Genomic DNA, 24707 nt, shown 5'->3' on the forward strand with positions numbered 1-24707 from the left:
TCCTTCATACAGCCTAACCGCTTGCTAGCCAACTAGCTTACATTGGCTATCATGACTGTTTAGGACTCCTGTTATGAATGCCCTATGCATGGCCTTAACCTCAGACGGAGGGTTCATGTGAATGTTGCCTTAACATACTCTGCTCAGTCTCCTGTGCTGCTGTGATCTACCTGGATGTTATGGGTCTATGTCATATTATAATGGATTTTAAAAGGAAAAAGGTCAGATGATTGCCATAGCAACCACAGCCATGAACAACTTTATTATAATTAGATTGCTTCTATCCCAGGAAATTAATGATAATACCAACAAGAGTAGCCAACTATAAGTTACATATCAGTTGGAATGTTAAAGCAATATTACAAACCCCCCCATAAAATCATGTTTACATTTCATTTTTTTACTGTCTATTTGAAAGTTCTTCTGACAAAAAGGTGTATCGTAAAAAGTAATTGTTACAGCAAACATGTACATTTATTTTTAGTGTTGACGCCTCAAATATGCAGGGCGAAAACACACAGACGGAGATATACTGTACATAAACAGAGACCAACAACTACATTGGACATACATTCTGTTACCAAGGAAACAAACAAAAAAAACAATAGGCAAACTGGCCTAAAATGGCCACCAAGCCATCACATGGAATAATCAGTTGTTATTTCCCAACAAGGTGTCAATAATGAGCACTGCAGTTCTCTTTAATGCCATCCATGCCTCACACTCAAATTTTATATCATCTCCTCTTTTCCGCTGTTGTTTTCAGTCAGTCAAAAATATGAAACAACACGTCTTCTTCCTCTGAGCCCTTTGTTTTTACACACACTATACACGGAGAGGAAAGGCAAGGCGAGGAGGGGGTAAAAGTCACCCCTCCTGGTCTGGAGTATCAAAAGGAGGTCTAGAATTTGAAGAGGTCTATGAAGTGCTGAGGTGAAACAGGCACGAGGCAGTTGTCGGGATCGTTGGCTGTACAAGGATGTCCAGAGTCCTAGGAGACAGGAGGGAGAGCCATTGTTACTATACTATAGCATCACACATTCATACGAGTTCCATGTCAGACAGGACAACAGTGCCTAAAATAGTCAACATTTTCTCAAATAAAAAAAAATTCACAACCTTAGTCATTTTCAAAGCAAAAACACATAACAAACCAGAAGACGAGTGACAACAAGCCGAGTCTAAAACATAATTCATCACCAGGACAACAAAAAACGAAATGGTGGCCAGAGAGTCAGACATGATGGGAAGGAAAGTACCTTGAATAATAAGGCCAGGTGGCAGTCCTTTAGGGGTCAGGGACAAGTACAGGGGGAGTCAGGAAGTAAGGAACAAGAGAGGGATGGAGAGGGATGCAGAAAGGTTAAAAGATTAGAAACAGAAGGATGGGAGGCTGTCTGGTTCTAACAAAGCCTTGGTTGGCACTGAGAGGAAAGAGGGGTCAATCTACAATGCCAGAGGAGAGAGGGGAAAAGGAAGGCACATTGCTCTAAATTTAGGGGAGTTACAGTACTTGCAGGAGCCCAGAACAATACTCAGGTTGTTTAGAGTCTAGTACTGCATCATAACACTAGTTAGTGGTGAGAGGAGCTGGCAAGGTGATGTACTCATATGTGCTCAGTCTGATCACACATTTGAGTCTTAATAGCAATGGTGTGACTAGTCCTTCTATTCATGAGCATCATAAGTGGGGCTATAAAGGTGAAACAAATATTCATAATAGTCATTAACAATAACCTTGCTATAACCCATGCTTTTGAATGCAATGGGTGGTCGGTTTCTTATAAAGAAAATAGGTAAAATCTGTCAATGAGGGTTAGTCAGTTCATTCATTGATCTTTGAGCCGCATGTGAATAATTTGTCTGGTTTCACAGATTACAGTTTCCTCCTTAGGTTCGGGATTAGCACAGTCATAAGCATTAACGTTAGCAAATTAAAGCCAACTAAAGCCCAACCAACATGCTAAACCTGTAGATCCCCAGGGAATAGTCCATTTATACTGTAGAAAACTTAAATTATTCATGTTCTGGGTTCAACTGAGAAGGTTTTTAAAAAGGGTAACTCAACCCCAATTTCAGCATTTTCCCACCCCAAACATTCAGGTGAGAAGTTCTGGGTGGGTAGGTAAACATAGTTGTACCTGATCCCCACATTTTCTCACTAAAGCATACTTACCAGTCCACTGGCACACTCTGACAAGAAAATTATGTGCACCGTAAACAAATATCTCTGGATATTTATCTCACAGTGGTAAGGCGCAGAGTTCCTGACATCTATTGCCACTTGCGGTGTAAATTAAAATCCCTCATGGGTCGCAAAAACAGTATTTGAAATGTGGACTCACATTTATTGCGGTATTGTTTTGGGAAGAAAAGTGCAATCACCTTGAAAATGAAAATTAGGGACTCAATTCAATCCAACCCGCATTGCAGTATTTACACAGTAGCTCTTTTTCCAATTGTCAAATGAACTCAGATTGGTCTTGTAGTAGTTGTAGGTTTTTATACAGTACCCAAGGGCAACCCCTCTCACAGGGATGCTTTCACTTTTCAGAATGAAAAAATGCGTGGGTACAGGACGAATCTTGTAAATAAAGGATATCTGCCCTGTGTGATTAGAACACCCAACCATTAAACTATGAGCCAAGTGTCTTCGCAGACCATGCCACCAATCAGTCATAGCAGTTGGGAAAAAAATACAATGAGTTGACATCACCACCATTGGCATCTATTTTTTGTTGCGATGGATGGAGCTATGAATATAAACCTATAATCCTCATAGAAAAACATGTAGGCTTTCTTTGTAAAATCACATGTGCATGATGACCAAATTCTAAAACACTGAATTTGGTCATCTGTAGAAATGTGCATTACTGCCTTTTGAATTTTGTGTAACATCAGTAGTCACGGAAGCATCATGCAAAATATATTGTCACACTCCACTTACCAAGACTATTGCAAAATATGGCACGCGTTCACCTACTTTTATAGTGAGCCTTGAGTTGGTACCACCCAGCACATCTAGAAGGGGGTGTATTTCATACCAAAACCCTCTCTTGAGATGACGTAGAGCAACTTTCTCAAGGTGGCTCTACATCACGATTTAAATGGTAGAGTTGAATCACTAATGGCAAAAAGAGCTAGATTTACTAATAAAATAACAAAATATACAGAACAAAAATAAACGCAACATGAAACAATGAATGATTTTACTGAGTTACAGTTCATATAAGGAAATACATTTAAATAAATGAATGTGAAATCTATGGATTTCACATGAATCAGAATTGAGTTTCTCCCCCCAATTTCTCCCTCCCCCCAGTTTCTCCCTGCCAATCAGAATTGAGTTTCTCCCCCCAAAAAGTGCTTTATCACAGACAGAAACACTCCTCAGAACCCCCAACCTCCCATCTCAGATGATCCCGCAGGTGAAGAAGCTGGATGTGGAGGTCTGGGCTGGCGTGGTTACACGTGGTCTTCGGTTGTGGGGCCAGTTGGACGTATTGCCAAAACCTCTAAAACGACGTTGGAGGCAGCTTATGGTAGATAAATTAACATTAAATTCCCATGCAATAGCTCTGGTGGATATTCCTGCAGTCAGCATCCCAATTGCACACTCCCTCAAAGCTGGAGACATCTGTGGCATTGTGTTGTGTGACAAAACTGCACATTTTAGAGTGGCCTTTTATTGTCCCCAGCACAAGGTGCACCTGTGTAATGACCATGCTGTTTAAATCAGCTTCTTGATATGCCACACCTGTCAGGTGGATGGATTATCTTGGCAATGGAAAAATGCTCACTAACAGGGATAAACAAATTTGGGCACAGAACTTGAGAGAAATAATATGTTGTGCATATAGAACATTGCTGGGACCTTATATTTTAGCTCATGAATCATGGGACAAACACTTTACATGTTGCGTTTATATTTTTGTTCAGTATATATGAAGACCAGAATTGACTTGCTTCACTATAATTAAGCCTAAAGCATCTGGCTTTCGAATGACTTCAAAAAAATGAATTAAAAAAACAAATCATGAAAATTACTAAGGGCTGAGGTGAGAGGAATGTGCTAGAGTTACATGCTGCTAGCAAAAAGGAGAGGGGCAGTTAAGCAGTTTGTTGGTTCTGGAATAAAGGCTGGTTTTCTCCACCTAAATGATGAATCACTTCTAATAGCATAAGTTGAGAATTTATTTGAAGTGCATAAACAAAAGTCTCAATACACAGAGAGACTATGTTGAATCTTTTTGGGGGTGGTTGTGACTACACATTACTGATAAAGATTGTTTTGGCTGTACATTTTCCTCACAGTACATCCCTGTCCAGCTGTCGAGAACCCAACGGGGGCATACAGCCATCCCTAGGGTTCTAATGTGAATGTATATGGACCACAGCTGGCTCCATGTGGACTACAATCCCGACGCTCCGTTTTAACGCTTAGAAGGGTCTTTCTATAAACTAGGGTACCAGTGAGGATATGTTTTTCTCTCTCATGTCATTACATTAAGATATAGGGTGGGGGGGGGGGTCATAGCTATATAGCCAACCTATGTTTAACCCTTAATCATGGTTGGTGTCTTGACGGATTTGTCCAAAATCGTGTGACAACTTACTTCTTTCCTTGCATTTATGGCAGTGTAAGCTGTCGTTATATCATATGTTAATCATTAAATCAGTTAAATTAGACATTGTACTTGAACCCTGTAAAAATCCTGGACCTAGCTGTCAGAGTTTTTTGTATAGAGATCTCAGAAATGTGAAACTACGTAAGATTTAGTGTCTCCTTATGTTAAGGGGGGAAAACAGTTTATGGGCACACAAATTGAAAATAATGTATGCATTGCAAAATCAAATGCTTCTAACAAAAAGAGTCACCTTACCTTTATACTTAAAATCGATACGATCATTAACATGCTTCTTCAATAATTCTGCATAATACTTGTTAGATGCTCATTTGGTGTCCAGCTGATCAGTTACGCTGTGATAATTTCACACATCTACTGATCCAGGAAGGAATTTTCCGAATAACAGTCAGGTGACAAACAGCTGTGATGGCGCATGCGATGCAACAACAGCCCAAGTGCTGTAAAAAAGGTGTTTGCAAGGAATGTCCAGAATATTTTGGCGTCTCATTGGTTACGCCGGTGAAGACAGTTGGATCTAATATCCTTAGTGAATTGATGTTTACCATCTATCAATGTCTGCTTGATTTACAGCAGGGTCTCGTTAGATTTAACAGAGAAAGCAAAAAGGCAATGAGTTCGTGTTTTCATATATTTTTCTTCCTCGGCTTGGACACAGAGTCTACTGTGTGCAATTGTGTAGAATAGACTATTGTGCAATACCAACGCTATTCCTATTAATTATTCTGGATATAATGACAACAAATTACATAACCTAGTGGGCTTATTCACAATAATGTATTTGATATGTTATTTCATTACCAGATCATATTAAGATCTGGTAATGAAATAACATGTCAAATACATTTTGTTTTCCATGTTAGAACTGCAATTTTAAAAACAATACAAGGGGCTTGAAGTAGCCTACTTGAACTTGAATTTGTTGCTCATAAATTCAAGTACTGGAATAGGCCTACCTTGGGAAAAAAAAAAAAAAAATCCTCAATTTTGTGCTTGAAAAGTTATTGGAATTATTGTAGCCAATTTATAAGTTCTCCTGCTCCCTTGTAACTACCCATGATTAATACTTACATTTGAGTCATTTAGCAGACACTTTTATCCAGAGTGACTTACAGTAGTGAGTGCCTACATTTTCTTACTTTTATTAGGACGACAACATCTGATGTTGGATTCAACTAGTCTTTCCATAGAAATTCTTCCAGAAAAAAAAGGGAAAAAAAGAAAAAGGGCAGCAGGTAGCCTAGCAGTTAAGAGCGTTGGACCAGTTACCAAAAGGTTGCAGGTTTGAATCCCAGAGCTGACTAAGTGAAAATTATGCAATTAAAATCGAATTGCGCCGGTAAGTCGTTCTGGATAAGAGAGTCTACTAAAAAAACTACACTGTAAAAGAGACCTGGTTTTCAGTCACTTACGCATGATAAAAACAGCAATGGTGAGATGAATGCTTCCGCTATTCATGACTTTATTGCGTGTGCCTACATCTGCCACATACATATCTCCATGCATGCATCCAATCTATTTAGTAAGGAAATGTCCACATTCTCACATTCTGTTATGTAAAAATATTTTGAATATCAATGCATTGGCAAGGCCCAAAAACTCAAAGAAATAATTATTCTTAAAAGTAGTAATGGCCTACTTTTTTTGGACACTTTTTGCATGCTTTTTATTGTGTGTGGGGGAGGGTTATATTAGGACCTATATGTACAGTTATATAAACATTAAACAATTGTATGACATTGAGGTTCTTTAAAAAAGTACCATTAAGTTCTTGAAAATGTCTCTGAAAGTCCTTGAATTTGACTAGCCAATATCTGTATGAACCCTGCTTAAAGGATGTAGAGCTCCATTTTTATGTGAGAGACTCGGTCTCAACCTTTAAGTCATTACTGAAGACTCATCTCTTCAGTAGGTCCTATGATTGAGTGTAGTCTGGCCCAGGGGTGCGAAGGTGAACGGCAAGGCACTTTTGCAACAGACACATTTGCAACACATTTGCAACAGATCAAATAAGCAGCAAATCAGTGAAGGGGGAGATTGCATTTCAACTTAATTAAAAAAAATAAAATAAAATTGGTAAGCACATAGAGGTGGACCCATCTGAGCATGTCAGGGCCCTTGACTAGTTGAATTTTTTCTGGAAGAATTTCTATGGAAAGACTAGTTGAATCCAACCTGCCTGGCCGGCTCCCCTCTCTCCACTGGGATTCTCTGCCTCGGACCCTATTACAGGGGCTGAGTCACTGGCTTACTGGTGCTCTTCCATGCCGTCCCTAGGAGGGGTGCGTCACTTGAGTGGGTTGAGTCACAGACGTGATCTTGCTGTCCGGGTTTCCGCCCCCTCAGGCTCGTGCGGTGGAGGAGATCTTCGTGGGCTATACTCAGCCTCGTCTCAGGGTAGTAAGTTGGTGGGCTGTTGCTATCCCTCTAGTGGTGTGGGGGCGGTGCTTTGGAAAAGTGGGTGGGGTTATATCCTGCCTGGTCGGCCTGTCCGGGGGTATCGTCGGACGGGGCCACAGTGTCCCCCGACCCACCAGTCTCTGTCTCCAGTATCTATGCTGCAATAGTCCACGTGCTGGGGGGCCTAGGGTCAGTCTGTTATATCTGGTGTAATTCTCCGGGCACATCTGGTGTCCTATGTGAATTTAAGTATGCTCCCTCAAATTCTCTCTCGCTCTCCCTCTCCCCCAGGAGAGATCGGAGCACCAGGATCCTGCCTCAGAACTACCTGGCCTGATGACTCTTGGCTGTCCCCAGTCCACCTGGTCATACTGCTGCTCCAGTTTCAACAGTTCTGCCTGCGGTTAGGGAACACTGAGCTGTTCACTGGACGTGCTACCTTGGACTGGCTGTCTTGACCTCTGAATGCTCGGCTATGAAAAGCCAACTGACATTTACTCTTGGAGGTGCTGACCTGTTGCACCTACAACCACTGATTATTATTTGACCCTGCTGGTCATTTATGAACGCTTTGAACATCTTGAAGAACAATCTGGCCTTAAAATGGCCATGTACTCTTATAATCTCCACCTGGCACAGCCAGAAGAGGACTGACTGGCCACCCCTCAGAGACTGGTTCCTCTCTAGGTTTCTTCCTAGGTTCCTGTCTTTCTAGGGAGTTTTTCCTAGCCACCGTGCTTCTACATCTGCATTGCTTGCTGTTTGGGGTTTTAGGCTGGGTTTCTGTATAGCACTTTGTGACATCTGCTGATGTAAAAAGGGCTTTATAAATACATTTGATGGATTGATATGTTGTTGTATAGGTGGAGTTATGGGCCAATTTGCATATATTCACTTTTATTCCTCTAAGAACACATGAAACTACATGAAAATCCTTTAGATTTTTGTTTCATACGATTTTGAAATGTTGATCCCAGTGTCACACATTGTCCCTATTGTTCATAGAAAGACCCAGACACATTAATAATCCTTGCTGGCGATACGGGTTTGGAAACTTTACTTTCATATCAGCGAGAAAGAATCTTTCAAATACAAAAGATACTTACTGTACGCAGTTTTAGCACAATAACAGCCTCCAGCCGACATCCTTGCGCTCACATTTCCATTGGAAAGGGGAGGAAGTGTCTTTCTGGAAGCATGCATTATTCACAACACAGTCGTGTGCAACTGCGCTAAAACTGCATACAGTAAGTGTATCTTTTGGATTTGAATTTTTTTTCTCTCGCTGATATGAAAGTCAAGTTCCAAATGTTTCCAAAACCGTATCACAAGTGAGGCGTATTAACACAGAAAGTCAGGGCATTTCCCTCTTTCGGCAGAAACATTTGTGAATTGACGCAAATACGTTACCGTCTATTAATGGGCAAATCCCAGTCCTGAGCTGACCTCAAACTCCATAAACACAGCCAAAGGTCACTATGACATCACATACAAAGATTTCTCCTGGCTAGGACTCAAACTCACTCTCCACTTTGAAACTTTATTTTACATTTTAGTTTACTTTTCTTTCTTGCTAAGCACATTGCAAACTTGGAATAATGCTTAATAAATCTATTATTAATATCAACCTAAAAATAGGCATATGTATTATGGGAGTCCCCCCTGACATGCAGCTATGGAACACATAAAACGTGTCCGAAATGGCACCCTATTCCCTATGGGCCCAGGTCAAAAGTAGTGCACTATGTAGGGAATAGGGTGCCATTTGAGATGCTGTCATATTGTCTAGTGTGTCTTCTTGTTCTTACCTTCCAGAAGAGGATGCTACAGTGTCTGCAAAAGTGCAGTGTGTCTCCGTACTGCTCTCTCTTGGGGTAGTATTTCTGTAGGGTGAAGTACATGACCTTCCAGTCCACATGTCCCCTCTCTGACAAGATCAGATGCCTGCAGAACTACACACACGACGAGAAAACACGGTTGACACCAGGGGGAAAGGAAAGAAAGAGATGCTAAGGTAACTCCGAAGGGTAATTCCTGAGTTATTTTCTAAATGACCACCATTTCATTCAACTCCATAGACCTTATGTAGAATGCCTCCCTTATATTAAATGTGGCAACACTGCACTCTGGTGGTCACTGTGTACTACTCACTGAACATGACCCTGTATTCAAGCAGTTTGTGACACTGATTACATTGAATGCCATGTTTAGATACCCAGTGACTTCTACCTGTTTCTCTGCAAAGTGAAACTGGCACAGCTTCTTCCACAGGTGCCGGCCCTCACTGAGCATGTGAAGGGTGGGCGTGGCCTGTCCCAGGTTGATGATGTCACAGGCGTCAGAGAACTTGTACAGGATGTTGTTCTGCATGTCTAGCGGCAGGTCACGCAGCGTCATCCCATTGGACAGTTGCTGGGGGGGGGGGGGGAATATACATATGTTGAAACTATGGCAAGACTGTCGCATAACTACCAGGCCAATTATCCTCCAAGCAAGAGGTCTCTTGTCTCTTGAAACTAAACAGACGGCACACATGTCTAAGTACAGAAGTTACAACTTTAAACAAAGCAAACACATTAACCACCTTGATAATGAGACAGAAAATTAACCAGTCTATCTCTGAAGCCTAGCCAGCCTGATTCGGATTCAGCCAAACATCAGCACAAGGGTTGGCTAAAGCAGAACCAGATTGACACTTAGTTAAAGTTATCCCAGGCTGGCTGGGGATGCAGCATTCCACTACACAATACAACACAGAGGACCCGATGACTGAACACGGTCACCGTGCCAAATCATATCAAATGTTATTGGTCACACACGTGATTAGCAGATGTTATTGGTCACACACGTGATTAGCAGATGTTATTGCGGGTGTAGCGAAATGCTTTTGCTTCTAGCTCCGACAGTGCAGTAATATATAACAAGTAATATCTAACAAATTACACAACATATACCCAATACACACTAAGTAGGAATGAATTAAGACTATATACATATGGACGAGCGATTTCAAGGTGGAACGGACTAAGATACTGTAGAATAGTATAGAAAACAGTATATACATATGAGATGAGTAATGCCAGATATGTAAATTTTAAGTGACTAAGATACCATAGAATAGTATAGAATACAATATATACATATGAGATGAGTAATGCAAGATATGTAAACATTACTAAGTGACTAGTGTTCCATTCCTTAAAGTGGCCAGTGATTCCTAGTCTATGCCTATAGGCAGCAGTCTCTAATGTGCTAGTGATGGCTGTTTAACAGTCTGATGGCCTTGAGATAGGAGCTGTTTTTCAGTCTCCCGGTCCCAGCTTTGATGCATCTGTACTGACCTCGCCTTCTGGATGATAGCGGGGTGAACAGGCAGTGGCTCGGGTGGTTGATGTCCTTGATTATCTTTTTGGCCTTCCTGTGACATCGGGTGCTGTAGGTGTCCTGGAGGTTGCGTAGTTTGCCCCCGGTAATGCGTTGGGCAGACCGCACCACCCGATCATCTTCTTTGTTTTGTTGACGTTGAGTGAGAGGTTGTTTTCCAGGCACCACACTCCCAGAGCCCTCACCTCCTCCCTGTAGGCTGTTTCGTTATCGTTGGTAATCAAGCCCACTACTGTTGTGTCGTCTGCAAACTTGATGATCGAGTTGGATGCGTGCTTGGCCACGCAGTCATGGGTGAACAGGGAGTACAGGAGGGGGCTGAGCACGAACCCTTGTGAGGCCCCAGTGTTGAGGATCAGTGGAGTGGAGGTGATGTTTCCTACCTTCACCACCTGGGGGCGACCCGTCAGGGAGTCCAGGACCCAGTTGCACAGGGCGGGGTTCAGACCCAGGGCCTCAAGCTTAATGATGGAGGGTACTATGGTGTTGAATGCTGAGCTATAGTCAATAAACAGCATTCTTACATTGGAGGGTACTATGGTGGCTTGGAGGGTACTATGGTGTTGAATGCTGAGCTATAGTCAATAAAACAGCATTCTTACATAGGTATTCCTCTTGTCCAGATGGGATAGTGCAGTGTGCAGAGTGATGACGATTGCATCGTCTGTGGATCTATTGGGGCGGTAAGCAAATTGAAGTGGGTCTAGGGTGGCAGGTAAGGTGGAGGCGATATGATCCTTGACTAGTCTCTCAAAGCATGTGGGGACTGTACCCAGGTCAGTACCCAGGTCAGCAGTAGCTTTCCCTTATAGAGCCATGGCTGAACTATTAGGTGTGAGGGCTTTTAGGCCCATAATCAGCCGTTTAAAAAGGACCCCCCCCTCATACTCTACCTTGGGTATCTGCAGGTTGTTGAGCTGCTGCTGCCAGTTGAGGATGGTCTCCAGCCTGCAGACCCAGATGTTGATGTTGCCCACCAGGACAGACTTGCCCATGCCCCGGGTCAGGATGCACAGGGTGGAGCTCAGGTCCTGCAGCAGCTCCTTGATAAGGCGAGGGTTATGATGGTCCTCCAGAACTGGACACAAAGAAAGAACAAAGACGTTAAAACAGTGTAAAAAAACACCCTATAACTACGTCAACATTCACTGTCGTTCATACCAGGTCTCTCGAGAGATACATTTTATGTTTTTTGTAATAGAAGAAACGTAGTCAAAAATTCAATAACATGTAAAAAATGTAAAAAAAATAAAAAAACCTGTACAGGAAAATCTTTATCAAAAGTCGAAGCATTTTACCATTACTCCCAAAGCAAAACCACCATTTGAAGAACGTACTGTACTCTCAAGGAATGCATGAAGCCAAAGCAAAATAGGTCTTTATATACTGCAGCTAATTCATGTTTTCCTTCCTGAGGCGTGTGGTTGTGTGACCTAAAGCTTAGATCTGATGGCTCCTTTGATCCGCCCGGCAACAGCAGCTCAGTAATGACGGGGCACTACAGCTGTGTGGTTTAGTGGCGGGACAATCACTCTGACACAGCAGCAGTGGGACCGGTTCTACTGCCACACTGACGAGACCAAACAATACCAAGAAACCCAGTATTAGACTGTCAGTTTGAGGGCATAGAATTGAGGACAGAGACGTGTTGTTCTCAGAGAAAGCATGAGGCTGCATTTCACTTCTCCAACCAGGGAGCTGTGCCAACACTAATGTAAGTATGGCTCAGAGCTAAAACCAGGGGCTGTGCCATTAGGTAATGTGCTGTGGTTACACTGTTATTCTGACAGGCCATCGAGTACAGACCAGGGAGGTACAGCATGATGAGGACATATCCCTCTCTGTCTCTCTCACCCTTCCGTACGATCTTCTCCAGCACGTTGAAGTAGTTCTTCTGAGCTGCTCCACTGAGGGATGGCAGCTGAGACCTGGCTATGAGCTGGAGGAGCTGCACAGAGGGAGAGAGAGGGTGAGAGAGAGCGAAGTAAAAGAGTGAGAGGACAGGACACATACCAAGGACTAGTATCAACACATATCCAGTAGAATTGATACATGCAGTTTTAGTGATCAAGCTAAATCATGCTTATAATTCAGATAGTTAGCCAGCAGCTTACTTTTGCCACATAGGTAAATCTCTGGATGTCCTGAGTGGCACTGGAAAAATCTAGACGGTTGAAGGCTTCCCCTAGCGTGCAGTATCCATGTCTCTAAGGTAATAACACACAAACTTAATTACCAAAACACATACCATGTATGGTAAAGAGTAGAATGGGCAATAAACAAAATCTAGTGGACATTCTCAGTATTATTTACTGTCCATTAAATTTTGCATAAACAGCGTATCCACATTCCAGGTCTTGGGTCGCATAGTTATATGGTGCAGTTGACCTAAACTTTCCTCACCTCTCTTGTGCTCTCCTTCTGAACATAGATCCACTTCTCCTGGTAAAAAACTGGGAAAAGAGAGAAAAGAAAACAGAGTCAAAGAGAGAGATTTACTTTGCTATTTATCAGAACTGTTTTGTTAAACCACAGTTGCCAAACCTCATGCTAGCTGGCTAGCATTCCTAATAGCTCTTGTGGTTGGCCATTTCCCCCCAAAGACCTTTAAATGGGAATAAGATGGCTGCGGTCAGTGCTACTCACACTGTGATTTGGTGTTGTTGTTGTAGAAGTCTTTTTTCCTCTTTTTGGCAACTACCTCGCACACATTTCCAGTAAACAGATTCTCTTTGTTTTCATCGCAGAGCCTGTTTCAGAAAGACATGGTAGACATGAAAGGAGTGAGTTAATAGCATTGTTTATGAGAGTTGGCATGGTGGACGTCAGTGTATTTATGTAACAAACTAAGTGGCTGTCCACGCTGCAGAAGGCCACAGCCTGGCCATGCCCAGATGACTGCCTGACTACCCCTCTGAGGTGATTAAGACTGGCACAGCCCTGATCTGACCTGGCTGACCTCTTGTTTCTCAGAGACTCATGGAGAAGGTCAGGGACTATTTTCTGACCATAACATCAACTCTAATGCTGGACAAGATCTGCTAATCTCTTTATCTAGGAAACCACTTTCGGATAAACACTAACTTCAGATTTCCGAAAATCTCTGACTTACATTGATGCCAGGGTGTGTATATGACTGTATGCCAATAGGTCACAGATAGCAGCTTGTATCCATGAGGTTGCATCACTGTCATTGTATCATTGAGGCAAGCATAAGATATCTAGCAGGAAATCAACTTCCCATCACAGGCAGCTAATCTCAAAATCCAGATTATACCGCAACTATCAACAGTCCCGTTTTAAGTCTATGTTCCGTGTGCCCCCGTGGCTACACGGCTGCCTGTAGGGTGGAGTGGCAGAGTATGTCTTGTTTTGCATTCATGGCTACAATTCATAGTGATACTTCTGTTGGGGCTATCCTTAGGGGACGGTTCAGTACGCTGGCAAATTTCAGATTACATCTTCAAACAGGTTTGTGAAAGTATGACTCAAGGCCAGTATCTCTGAGGGCTCCAGTATACTAAAACACTAATTATTAATGTACTTTTTAGCCCAACTCAGACCATATGATAAACTTCCTGCACTGCCACGAAGGCCAAAGGAATAAACTGAAAATAAATAGGTTAAATAAATAAAACTTCTGGTCTTGCCCTTGACAGAGATTGGTTTGCCCTCTTTGTATCAGCAGAGCTTTCATTATTTGAAATGTAATGAAGTCCAGTGAAAGTATTTGGCAACAGGCTTTCATCCTCAGCCCAACAGCATACCTGTAACACAGGGAAATGTATTGGCTATATCAGTCGGATTTTTGAAATATATTTTAAAGACTGTAAAAACTATTTCCCAGATTAAATAGTCAACACAGGTTCTCCATAAAATGAGTTTATAGTAATTTGGGTGAACTACCTCTTTAACCCCTAGTCCATGTTGTTGCTAGTGTTATCTGGAACATCATTAACCATTACCTTGCTCTGATCTCTATGGGTGTCGCGTTCTCTCTACACAGACAATCAGAAGGTTTAATGAGGACTGGCTGCTAGATCAAAGTGAGTGGTCCACTGATGTTCCCCATGCATTAGTAATCCATGTGCTCAGCCTTATCACGTGACCATCTCAGGAGCAGAGCTCTGAGACTCTCCCTCCAGCCTGTCTCAGATCCACACAGACTGACCACAGGTAGGGGGCTGGAGATTAAGCAAATCATTGGTGGGGATCAACGTTTTTTGACACATGCAGCTTATCTAGGCTGGAGGCTAATTCAGGCCGTTTTATGCACTGGTCCCACTGCTTAATGCATTCACGCACGACCGTGCACACACACACACCAATCAGTAACAGGGAATTAGAGGTCAGGAATGCAATAACCTAACATTTTACAGAGGTTTCTCACTGCAGCATGCCTGGACAGAGAAGGAAAAACAAAAACCCTCAGACAAGAGGAACAGAGCAATGTTGGCTCTCAAACTACTCGAAATATACTCTGTACAGTCAATGTGGGTCTTTGACAGTCGATGTTTACCTTTTACATGGCATCAGCTAAATGGCTGAGAGAGCTGAACTACTGTGTTGACCTGGGATCAGTACAATAGCAGGCATAATGATGTCTGTCTGTGGGAGTGTTTGTTTAGCAGTCAATGGCTACTGTGCAGGTACTGTATGATGTCATTGGCCTTTGAGTCTGGATGTTTTTTGGAGGATAGTCACTGAGAGGAAATAATGTAATCGGTTATTGTGTGATGCAATGTCATCGTCTGTTTTTCTGTGAGGTATTTGTAGGATGTTTATTGTCAACTGTTGTACTGTGAGGTACTATATGGCCAACTCTAGATTTGATGACACCATAAAAAAAAAGGTACTCAGCGACTAGCCTATACTATTATAACCATCTGAGATAAATAGCGACCGCATCACCACATTAAAAAATGTGTAGCAAATCATAACAATCAGATTTAATACTCTGCCACGTCAAAATAGAAGATTATTATTTTTCCAAATCTGTTTTGTTTGTCTAGACTGGAGCACCAGACTGGAGCACCACAGGCGTTAGACAGAGCTAGCCCTGAATGGGAAAACCCCTGGTCTAAAAGCCTCATCATTCACTACCACCACAGTCCACAGGACATAACAGAACATGTTTCCTGCAGATAACAAGCCAGCACTCCTGCTGAGACAAATCAAAGCCTGCCCAAAACACTATTTTAACAGACAAGAGACAGACAAAAGTGACTTGTTTGTAGCCACTGCTATAACATAAAACGCCATGCTGATTTGATGAACACAAGGACTCCCTGCATAGTACATCCTTCTGCATCTCTTTATATGGCAATACAATACAGGGTCAAACCCATGCACCCAATTATAGCATTCCATAAATATGAATCAGCCACAAAACCTGACAGAGAGGAGGAAGGTAGGAGAATTCCTGGCAACTTTATTCAATAGGTTTGCTAGTGAATGTTAAATTGAACCACATGTCAGAACAGATGTGAGATAGAGGGTGTTAATATTTCATTCAGTACAGATGTGGAACATTTTTACCTTAACTTATACTATCCCTATACTCAATTTAGGCTACCCCACACCCAGGGTATGTTGTGCCAAGAGATGAGACCCCTTCTTTTTTTTTTAGACAAGCTATGTTTACATTAACAAAGATTATTTCCAGGGATCCACAACATCCTGAAATATATGTAGATATCTTTGTTAGAAAGAATACTATATTTCTCTTGATGTAGTGATGAGATGAATGTATAAAAAAAAAAAAAAAAAAAATGGCTCCAAATACCCCACTCTCCCCTACTGACTTACAAATCTGCCAGTCATGTCTATCTCACAATACAATTCTCCACAGGTTGCATAGCTGGGGACGGAACCTGAGAGAAACTAGACATGTTTGTATTCTATGCGTGTGCCTGGGTATCCTCCTCCGGCTAGCGGGTATGGAGTCAGTTCCCTCAGACAATCAGTCACAAACAACTATTATCAGTATTCACACTTATTGTCTGACAGGCTGTGGGAGCAACAGGAACCAGAAACATCGGTTTGAAAACACTCGGTCCTTAACCCACACTGATGATAACACACACACCTGCAGATCTTTCCTACTCAGTTTACCTTCATCCTACGGCACATCTTCACCAGTTGGATCTGTTTTATTAGGTGACTGACTCACTTTACTCTGTCTGGCTTCAACAACCCTATCATTAAATTGCCTTGCCATGATGCCCTGGTGATGACAGGCGCTAACCATGGAATGGAAATCACTTCCTGAATGAGGTCTCTCTTAGCATGGAAATAAGAACAGGTTATGGCTGACTGGATCCGTCCTACCGTGATTTACCCTAATCTCTTGACAGTATTTCACAAGTTTACTGTGCCTCTTTTATAATCTAAAACAGCACTTCCGACAGATGTTTCCTGTTTCATGGTCTGAGAACATGAACACTTCCTCCTAGGGTCACTGGCAAAGTTACTCTCTCAGTCCAACTGATCTCAACGCTAACTGGGATGCATTTGTTATATCATGCGATTCCATATAGATAGACTACAAGAAAAATCTACTACCACCAATTCCCTTTGTTTATCCTGAGCATAAAAGGTATGCATCAACGTGAACGTTGTGAAGTTTCACCAGTAAAGGAGTAATAGCTGGTGCATTTAACATGGTGGATAAGTACAGGTGGAGAGGGTCATGTCCCGTGATCCTTATCACCAGAGTCAAAGCCTTCAGCAAAGCCTGCTGGGAAAGACTCCAGCACAGCAACTATGACAGAGAACCATGACAGAGTGCAATATCCACCATACAATTTCACAAGTTCTATTTCAGTCTCACTGAAAAACGTTCTGGGAAACTGAACTAAATTGATTAACTAAAAATAAAAACAGAAATACAATAAGGTATAACAGCCATATAACCCATAAGGATATGTCAAGGTAAATCATCTGTTTCATTATACAGCAGAATAGTTATCGGCCTAAATGGAGGTGATTTAGTTTTAATATCCCTGCAGTTTCTAAATGTTTGTATTTTGATTGGAATTTTTCTGGATTGTGTGTGTATTGTTTTTTTATTGCTAGGTATTACTGTACTGTTGGAGCTAGAAACACACACATTTTTTGCACCTGCGATAACATCTGCAAATCTGTGTACGCGACCAATAAACTTTGATTTGATAATAATTTGCAAATAAATTACTGACATGCACTAATGAAATATAAGCTTCAAAGGCTTCAGTCAAAATAATCCCTTATTCCCTTCAGCAAGACGATCAAATAGAACAGGGGTTGAACATATAAATAAAGCTATAAAAAAAAATGTTTAAGTGCCGTTCATATTTATTCAGCTGTGTTTCATTTTATAATATTCCATGTCCCCGGAGCCATTAACAGACATTCAAAATTAACAGTAGACCATTAAATAAAAGCATCAGCTGACGGGAAAGAAGAGAGCAGTCTTTCCTAGGTTCTGTTCTGTGACTTCTGTCATGAATGGGTTCCTGAGTGGTGCAGTGGTCTAAGGCACTGCATCTCAGTGCTAGAGGCGTCACTACAGACCCTGGTTCATTTCCAACCGGCTGTGATTGGGAGTCCCATAGGGCGGTGCACAATTGGCCCAGCGTCGTCCGGGTTTGGCCGGGGTAGGCCGTCATTGTAAATAAGAATTTGTTCTTAACTAACTTGCCTAGTTAAATAAAAGGTTAAATAAATTTAAAAAATTAGATCATGGGTCCATGACCCGCTATACCTTGGGTTAAACAAATATGTAATGACAGTTTAACAACACACAGTGAAAGACTAACTGGGAAGGTGGTTAGAGCGTTGGGCCAGTAACCGAAAGGTTGCTGGATCGAATCCCCAGCACTCTAAATGGCTGAGAGAGCTGAACTACTGTGTTGACCTTGGATCAGTACAATAGCAGGCATAATGATGTCTGTCTGTGGGAGTGTTTGTTTAGCAGTCAATGGCTACTGTGCAGGTACTGTATGATGTCATTGACCTTTGAGTCTGGATGTTTTTTGGAGGATAGTCACTGAGAGGAAATAATGTAATCGGTTATTGTGTGATGCAATGTCATCGTCTGTTTTTCTGTGAGGTATTTGTAGGATGTTTATTGTCAACTGTTGTACTGTGAGAAGGGAAGGTGGAGGTGGTTAGAGCGTTGGGCCAGTAACCGAACCTTTTACCTTATCATAAGTAGACATGATTGCAAATGATTAAATCCTTCCAATATATATATATTTTTTAAACAATTTAGTTACGAATTGAACTTTAATTAAATTAGTTGACTCTCCACAAGGGAGGATTTCACTGAACAACAAAAGAAAGGGAATATTGAATGATCCCCAATGATCCATCGCATCTCCCAAAAACATTTTCAACATACATCTGTAAAATGATAGTAGAGAAACTAAAGCTCTGGCTCTTCCTCTCAGGCTTCCATGTCTTCTCCCTGGACCTCCTCAATGTCCACCTCTTGAACATCAGACTCTGAGGCCTCATCTTCACTGTCACTTTCCAACCTTGAGGATGGCTCATTAAGCCTAAAATTTTCCCGGGTGGCCACCAATTTTTCAACCCTTGTATTGGTCAGCCTGTTGCGTGCCTTGGTGTGTGTGTTCCCAAACAAGGACCAGTTGCGCTCTGAGGCGGCTGACGTTGGTGGGATTTGGAGGATGGAGGCAACAGGGGAAAGAGCCTCAGATCCAAAAAGTCCCTTCCACCAGGTGGCTGATGAGATATGTTTGCACGACTGCCATATTGCATCGCCATCCCAAAGCCCTTGCTTGGAAGTGTACTTCGCCAGACTGCCAAGAACCTTGCCATCATCCAGGCCAAGGTGGCAAGACACGGTAGTGATGACAGCATAGGCCTTGTTGATCTCTGCACCAGACAGGATGCTCTTGCCAGCATACTTGGGGTCCAACATGTACGCTGCAGCGTGTATGGGCTTCAGGCAGAAGTCTTCACGCTTTTTGATGCATTTCAGAACTGCAGTTTCCTCTGCTTGGAGCAACAATGATGTGGGCAGGGCAGTACGGATTTCTTCTCTTACATCTGCAAGCAGAGTCTGAACATCAGACAAAATGGCATTGTCTCCCTCAATCTGTGCAATGACTACTGCTATAGGTTTCAGGAGTTTCCGGCTGCTTGCCACTCTCTCCCAAAATACATCACCCAGGAGGATCCTCTTGATGTGGCTGTCCATATCGGCAGACTGTGATATGGCCATTTCTTGGAGACTCCTTCCCCTCCAGGAGACTGTCAAACATGATGACAGCACCACCCCAACGGGTGTTGCTGGGCAGCTTCAATGTGGTGCTCTTATTCTTCTCACTTTGCTTGGTGAGGTAGATTGCTGCTATAACTTGATGACCCTCCACATACACTCTACAAGAGAGCCAAGGAAATGGTTGGGTATCCACTGTTTTCAGTGCCATTATGTCCTTCAGGAACAGATTCAATACATGAGCAGCACAGCCAATGGGTGTGATGTGAGGGTAGGACTCCTCCACTTTAGACCAAGCAGCCTTCATGTTCGCAGCATTGTCTGTCACCAGTGCAAATACATTCTGTGGTCCAAGGTCATTGATGACTGCCTTCAGCTCATCTGCAATGTAGAGATTAGTGTGTCTGTTGTCCCTTGTAGAATACTGGTTGAGGGGTGGAGATGATGTAGTTAATTATTCCTTGCCCATGAACATTCGACCACCCATCAGAGATGATTGCAATACAGTCTACTTTCTCTATGATTTGCTTGACCTTCCCTTGAAGACTGAACTCTGCATCCAGCATTGAGTTGATAAAGCATGTCTGGTTGGAGGGGTGTATGCTGTGCAAAGAACATTCAGAAATCTCTTCCAATACACATTGCCTGTGAGCATCAGATATGAACCAGTTGCATACACAGCTCGAACAAGACATTCATCAGCATTTCTCTGACTACGTTCGTCCGTTCAGTCAAAAAAAAACGTCTGATTCCAGGACCATGAGCTGTTGCTATCGATAAGGTGTCTGATTCATAATTTTCACCTCCAATAGAAGTAGAGGGACTTTTGTCAGAGGTTGCTTGTTGTGAGCGCTGAGGGAAATGTATGCATTTGGCCAGATGATTCTGCATCTTTGTTGCATTCTTCACATTTGATTTGGCACAGTTTATGCAAATGTACAGAGCTTTTCCTTCTACATTAGCTGCATTGAAATGTCTCCACACATCAGATGGTGCCCATGGCATTTTCCTGTAAAGATTAGGGAAAAAATGAATTAAAACATTTTTTAAATACAATTCCATGTACAGATAAATAGTTAAGCAGTTAGATTAAACAACTCCTTTGTAAGATACATGTTTTAAAATGAAACATGTATGGAAACAGGTGAATTTACACTCGGTTAGCAGGCTCATGCAAGCTAAAACCCATATGCTAGCAAAAACTAACTAGCAGAAATTGTTAACAAGTTAGAAATTATTTAAACACACTGTGCTGTAGGCTACTATATACCAGTTAACAAAAAATCATGTATGTCATAAAATATATTCACCCCATCCAGTACAGTAATCAAAACTTACCAGAAAGCATGTAGTCCTTGGCTCAGACAGTGTAATAGCGTGGGCTCAATAGCATCTCATTAGTGTGCAAGATCTTGAGAATCAGCTGTACATGTGATGGAAGAGTACACTGCACATGTAATGGAAGAATGCACTGTGCATGCAGAGGGTTGCAATTCCATTGAATTGGGGGTAGTTTAACCAAAATATGCCACAAGACCTAGAATTGCCTTGTGTATCCAACAAAAAAGGTTCACTGTTATAAGCTACCTTTTGATGAATTTAAGCAAAATTCCCAGTCTTAACTTCCCATGGAAAACTTCCAGAAAAATTCCTGAAATTTACTGGAAAGTTTCCAACCCTAATATCGATTATGGGATCCCCCGCACCTCTCCGATTCAGAGGGGTCGGGTTAAATGCTGCGGAAGACACATTTCAGCTGAATGCACTCAGTTCTACAACTGACTAGGTCTCCCCATTTCCTAACCACGCACGCACACACACGTTCGGTGGTGTAAAGGACTTAAGTAGTTTTTGGGGGTATTTGTACTTTACTATTCATATTTTTTACAACTTTTTCTCCACTACATTCCTAAAGAAAATAATGAACGTTTTACTCCTTACATTTTCCCTGACACCAAAAAGTACTCGTTACATTTTGAATGCTTAGCAGCAGGACAGGAACATTTTATAATTCACACACTTATAAAGAGAACATCCATGGTCATCCCTACTGCCTATGATCTGGTAGACTCACTAAACACAAATGCTTCGTTGGTAAATTGTCTGAGTGTTGAAGTGTATCCCTGGCTATCCTTAAATTTAAAAAATAATAAAGACAATTGTGCCATCTGGGTTGCTTAATATAAGGAATTTGAAATGATTTATACTTTCACTTTTGATACTTAAGTATATTTTAGCAATTACATTTACTTTTGAAACTTAACTTTATTTAAAACCAAATACTTTTACTCAAGTAATATTTTACTGGGTGACTTTCACTTGAATCATTTTAAAAGGTATCTTTACTTTTACTCAAGTGCATGTATGACACTTGGCTACTTTTCCCCACCACTGCACACGTTTCAGTGAGGAAAGCCATTAGATCAGTAATAAATGGTAGACTATATCTCTGCTCAAAACCCTGTTTTTAATGGAACCCAATATCCAAATGGTGAAATAGAGTGTGGGGAGTGACAATGGTAGATTCTTCATACAGAAAGGCTACCAGGTGCTGCCTGACTCTACATAACAGCTAATACAAGACAGGACAATATCATAGATGGTGCAGGGTGTCATGTAAATATGACCACAGTGTGAAAAAGCTCAATCTATTACTTAGAGATTTTTGTTTTGTTTTTGTGATGATATTTACATGACACAGGGCTTTTAATGAGGATCATTTCAAGCACGTGAGCATCAGTTGATTCATTGTATAGTTCTCATCTGCAATGGAGCCAAAAAGCAGTCTATAGCCAACTTTATTAGATTTAATACTAACCAATCAAAACAGAGTCAACGTCAATTGTCATTGATCTGAATGATAAGACTTTACATGAACTAGATTAATTTCACATGGTTATATTACTGACGTGTGTATGATTGTATGAACGTTATTATACATTTTTTCATTTTTTTTGAAGGTGGCATACCTTGTGTGTTCTACAAATCAACTCAACCATACAGCAACTCATGAGAAACAGGCAGAGTAGTATATATACACACAGTACCAGTCAAAAGTTTGGACACCTACTCATTCAAGGGTTCTTCTTCATTTGGACAACTTTCTACATTGTAGAAGAATATGAAAGATATCAAAACTATGAAATAACACATATGGAATCATGTAGTAACCCCCCCCCCCAAAGAAGTGTTAAACAAATCAAAATATATTTTAGATTCTTCAAACCTTTGCCTTGATGACTACTTTGCACACTCTTGGCATTCTCTCTAACAGCTTCACCTGGAATGCGTTTCCAACAGTCTTGAAGGAGTTCCCATTCCAATTAGCATGTGTGCCTTGTTAAAAGTTCATTTGTAGAACAAATTATTATTTACAATGACGGCCTACTCCGGCCAAACAGTAACAACGCAGGGCCAATTTTGCACCACCCTGTTGGACTCCCAATCACGGCCGGTTGTGATACAGCCTGGAATCAAACCAGGGTCTGTAGTGACACCTCTAGCACTGAGATGCTAGAGCCCTGCATCAGGGGTGCTGCATCAAAGCACTGCATCAGATGAACAGGCCTCCACAATCACCCGACCTCAACCGAATTGAAATGGTTTTGGATGAGTTGGACCGCAGAGTGAAGGAAAAGCAGCAAACAGGTGCTCAGCATATATGGGAACTCCTTCAAGACTGTTGGAAAAGCATTCCAGGTGTAGCTGGTTGAGAGAATGCCAAGAGCGTGCAAAGCTGTTATCAAGGCAAAGGGAGGCTACTTTGAAGAATCTAAAATATCATTTGATTTGTTAAACACTTTTTCGGTTACTACATGATTCCATGTGTTATTTCATAGTTTTGATGTCTTCACTAGTATTCTACAATGGAGAACATAGTAAAAATAAAGAAAAACCCTTGAATGAGTTCGTGTGTCCAAAATAGACTGGTACTGTATGTATGTATATACCAATAGGTGAATTATTAAGAGCGATGAGGACACGTACGTAAACGGCACTTACTCTTCCAAGTCTATTCCGTTGTTGTTGTCCCGCAATTCATTTCCATAGAACTCGATCCTCTTCCAGCCATCCTCGGTCTTGATCCAGCTCCAGCCTGGCGACCTCCAGTCCTGGCCCAAGAAAGGCATCCTTCACCTGGGGAGTGTCCATCCTCGGTCTTGATCCAGCTCCAGCCTGGCGACCTCCAGTCCTGGCCCAAGAAAGGCATCCTTCACCTGGGGAGTGTGCAAGGAGATATTTGCTGTTTATGTAGCTAGCTAGCTGCTAGTTAGTTACTGTACCTGTGTGTGTATTGTTGTATTGCCACGATTAAAATAAATCGCTGTGAGGAGAGATTACACATTGTAGCTAGCGATTTCTAGTAAAAAAAAAATCTACATCAGTTGTCAACACTGTCGAATGTACAATAAAGATAAAGTAATTGTTAAATATTGACTACTACTGCGGATATCTGTCAAGCATAGTTCTCTGGTTGAGCCGAGTTAGAAAAGGCAGAGCAAATGACAGCTAGCTCGCAAACTGATTATCCGGAAAACGATGAACAGACTATAGAGACAGAGGACTATTGTGTTTCTTAGTTAAACATATATATTCCCAATAAAACAATCAAATCAAACTTCTAAACTTACTTAGAGAGCGATTAGGTTGTTGTATTGAGAAATGCAGCTTTCCTCTGGAAATATTGACGGAAGTAAACATATCGTACAGTGGAATGTGACACGCCTCCTGCCTTTCTGTGATTGGACGTGTTGACTTTCTTTATCTTGTTGCTACCCGGAATTATATCGCGGATTGGCTGTCACTGTTGTCAATCATTAGCTTTTTTTTTTTTTAAAGTACTGTGCTTTGCTAAGAAATGTTTCTACACGTGATAGAAACCTCGCACATGTTACCGGAGTGTATTGGTTTGGATATGGGGAAGGGATATAATGCCGAGCTTGCTAAACTGAACGGTATGGGTTGACTTCGCTCTAAGACATTTAATATTTTGATACCAGTATAGGCTATTTAGCTCTGACATGATATCCCAGTTACAAATCGTGACCATG

General features: G+C 41.7%; 1 protein-coding gene across 1 annotated transcript; it reads right to left on the minus strand.

Moving 5' to 3' along the window:
• Positions 1–222: 222 nt before the first annotated feature.
• Positions 223–24335, minus strand: fbxo25 (F-box protein 25). The gene is made up of 10 exons (XM_038962284.1): positions 24288–24335; positions 23659–23793; positions 13077–13180; positions 12834–12883; positions 12545–12637; positions 12285–12378; positions 11324–11508; positions 9276–9458; positions 8855–8998; positions 223–991 (listed from the first exon to the last, which is right to left on the minus strand). The coding sequence occupies exons 2-10, from the start codon at positions 23784–23786 to the stop codon at positions 902–904; spliced, it is 1071 nt and encodes a 356-aa protein (XP_038818212.1). The 5' UTR covers positions 23787–23793; positions 24288–24335; the 3' UTR covers positions 223–901.
• Between the last annotated feature and the right edge of the window lie 372 nt (positions 24336–24707).

This window comes from Salvelinus namaycush, chromosome 24 (assembly GCF_016432855.1).
Source record: "Salvelinus namaycush isolate Seneca chromosome 24, SaNama_1.0, whole genome shotgun sequence".
In the NCBI taxonomy this organism is placed as follows: domain Eukaryota; kingdom Metazoa; phylum Chordata; class Actinopteri; order Salmoniformes; family Salmonidae; genus Salvelinus; species Salvelinus namaycush.

Excerpts from the sequence above, each read along its gene's own strand:
- fbxo25 (XM_038962284.1), bottom strand. The coding sequence starts at position 23,786 with ATGCCTTTCTTGGGCCAGGACTGGAGGTCGCCAGGCTGGAGCTGGATC. Across the intron at positions 13,181-23,658 it reads AACGGAATAGACTTGGAAGA|GCTCTGCGATGAAAACAAAG; the intron begins GTAAGTGCCGTT and ends TTTCTGAAACAG. Across the intron at positions 8,999-9,275 it reads TTCACTTTGCAGAGAAACAG|TTCTGCAGGCATCTGATCTT; the intron begins GTAGAAGTCACT and ends TCGTGTGTGTAG.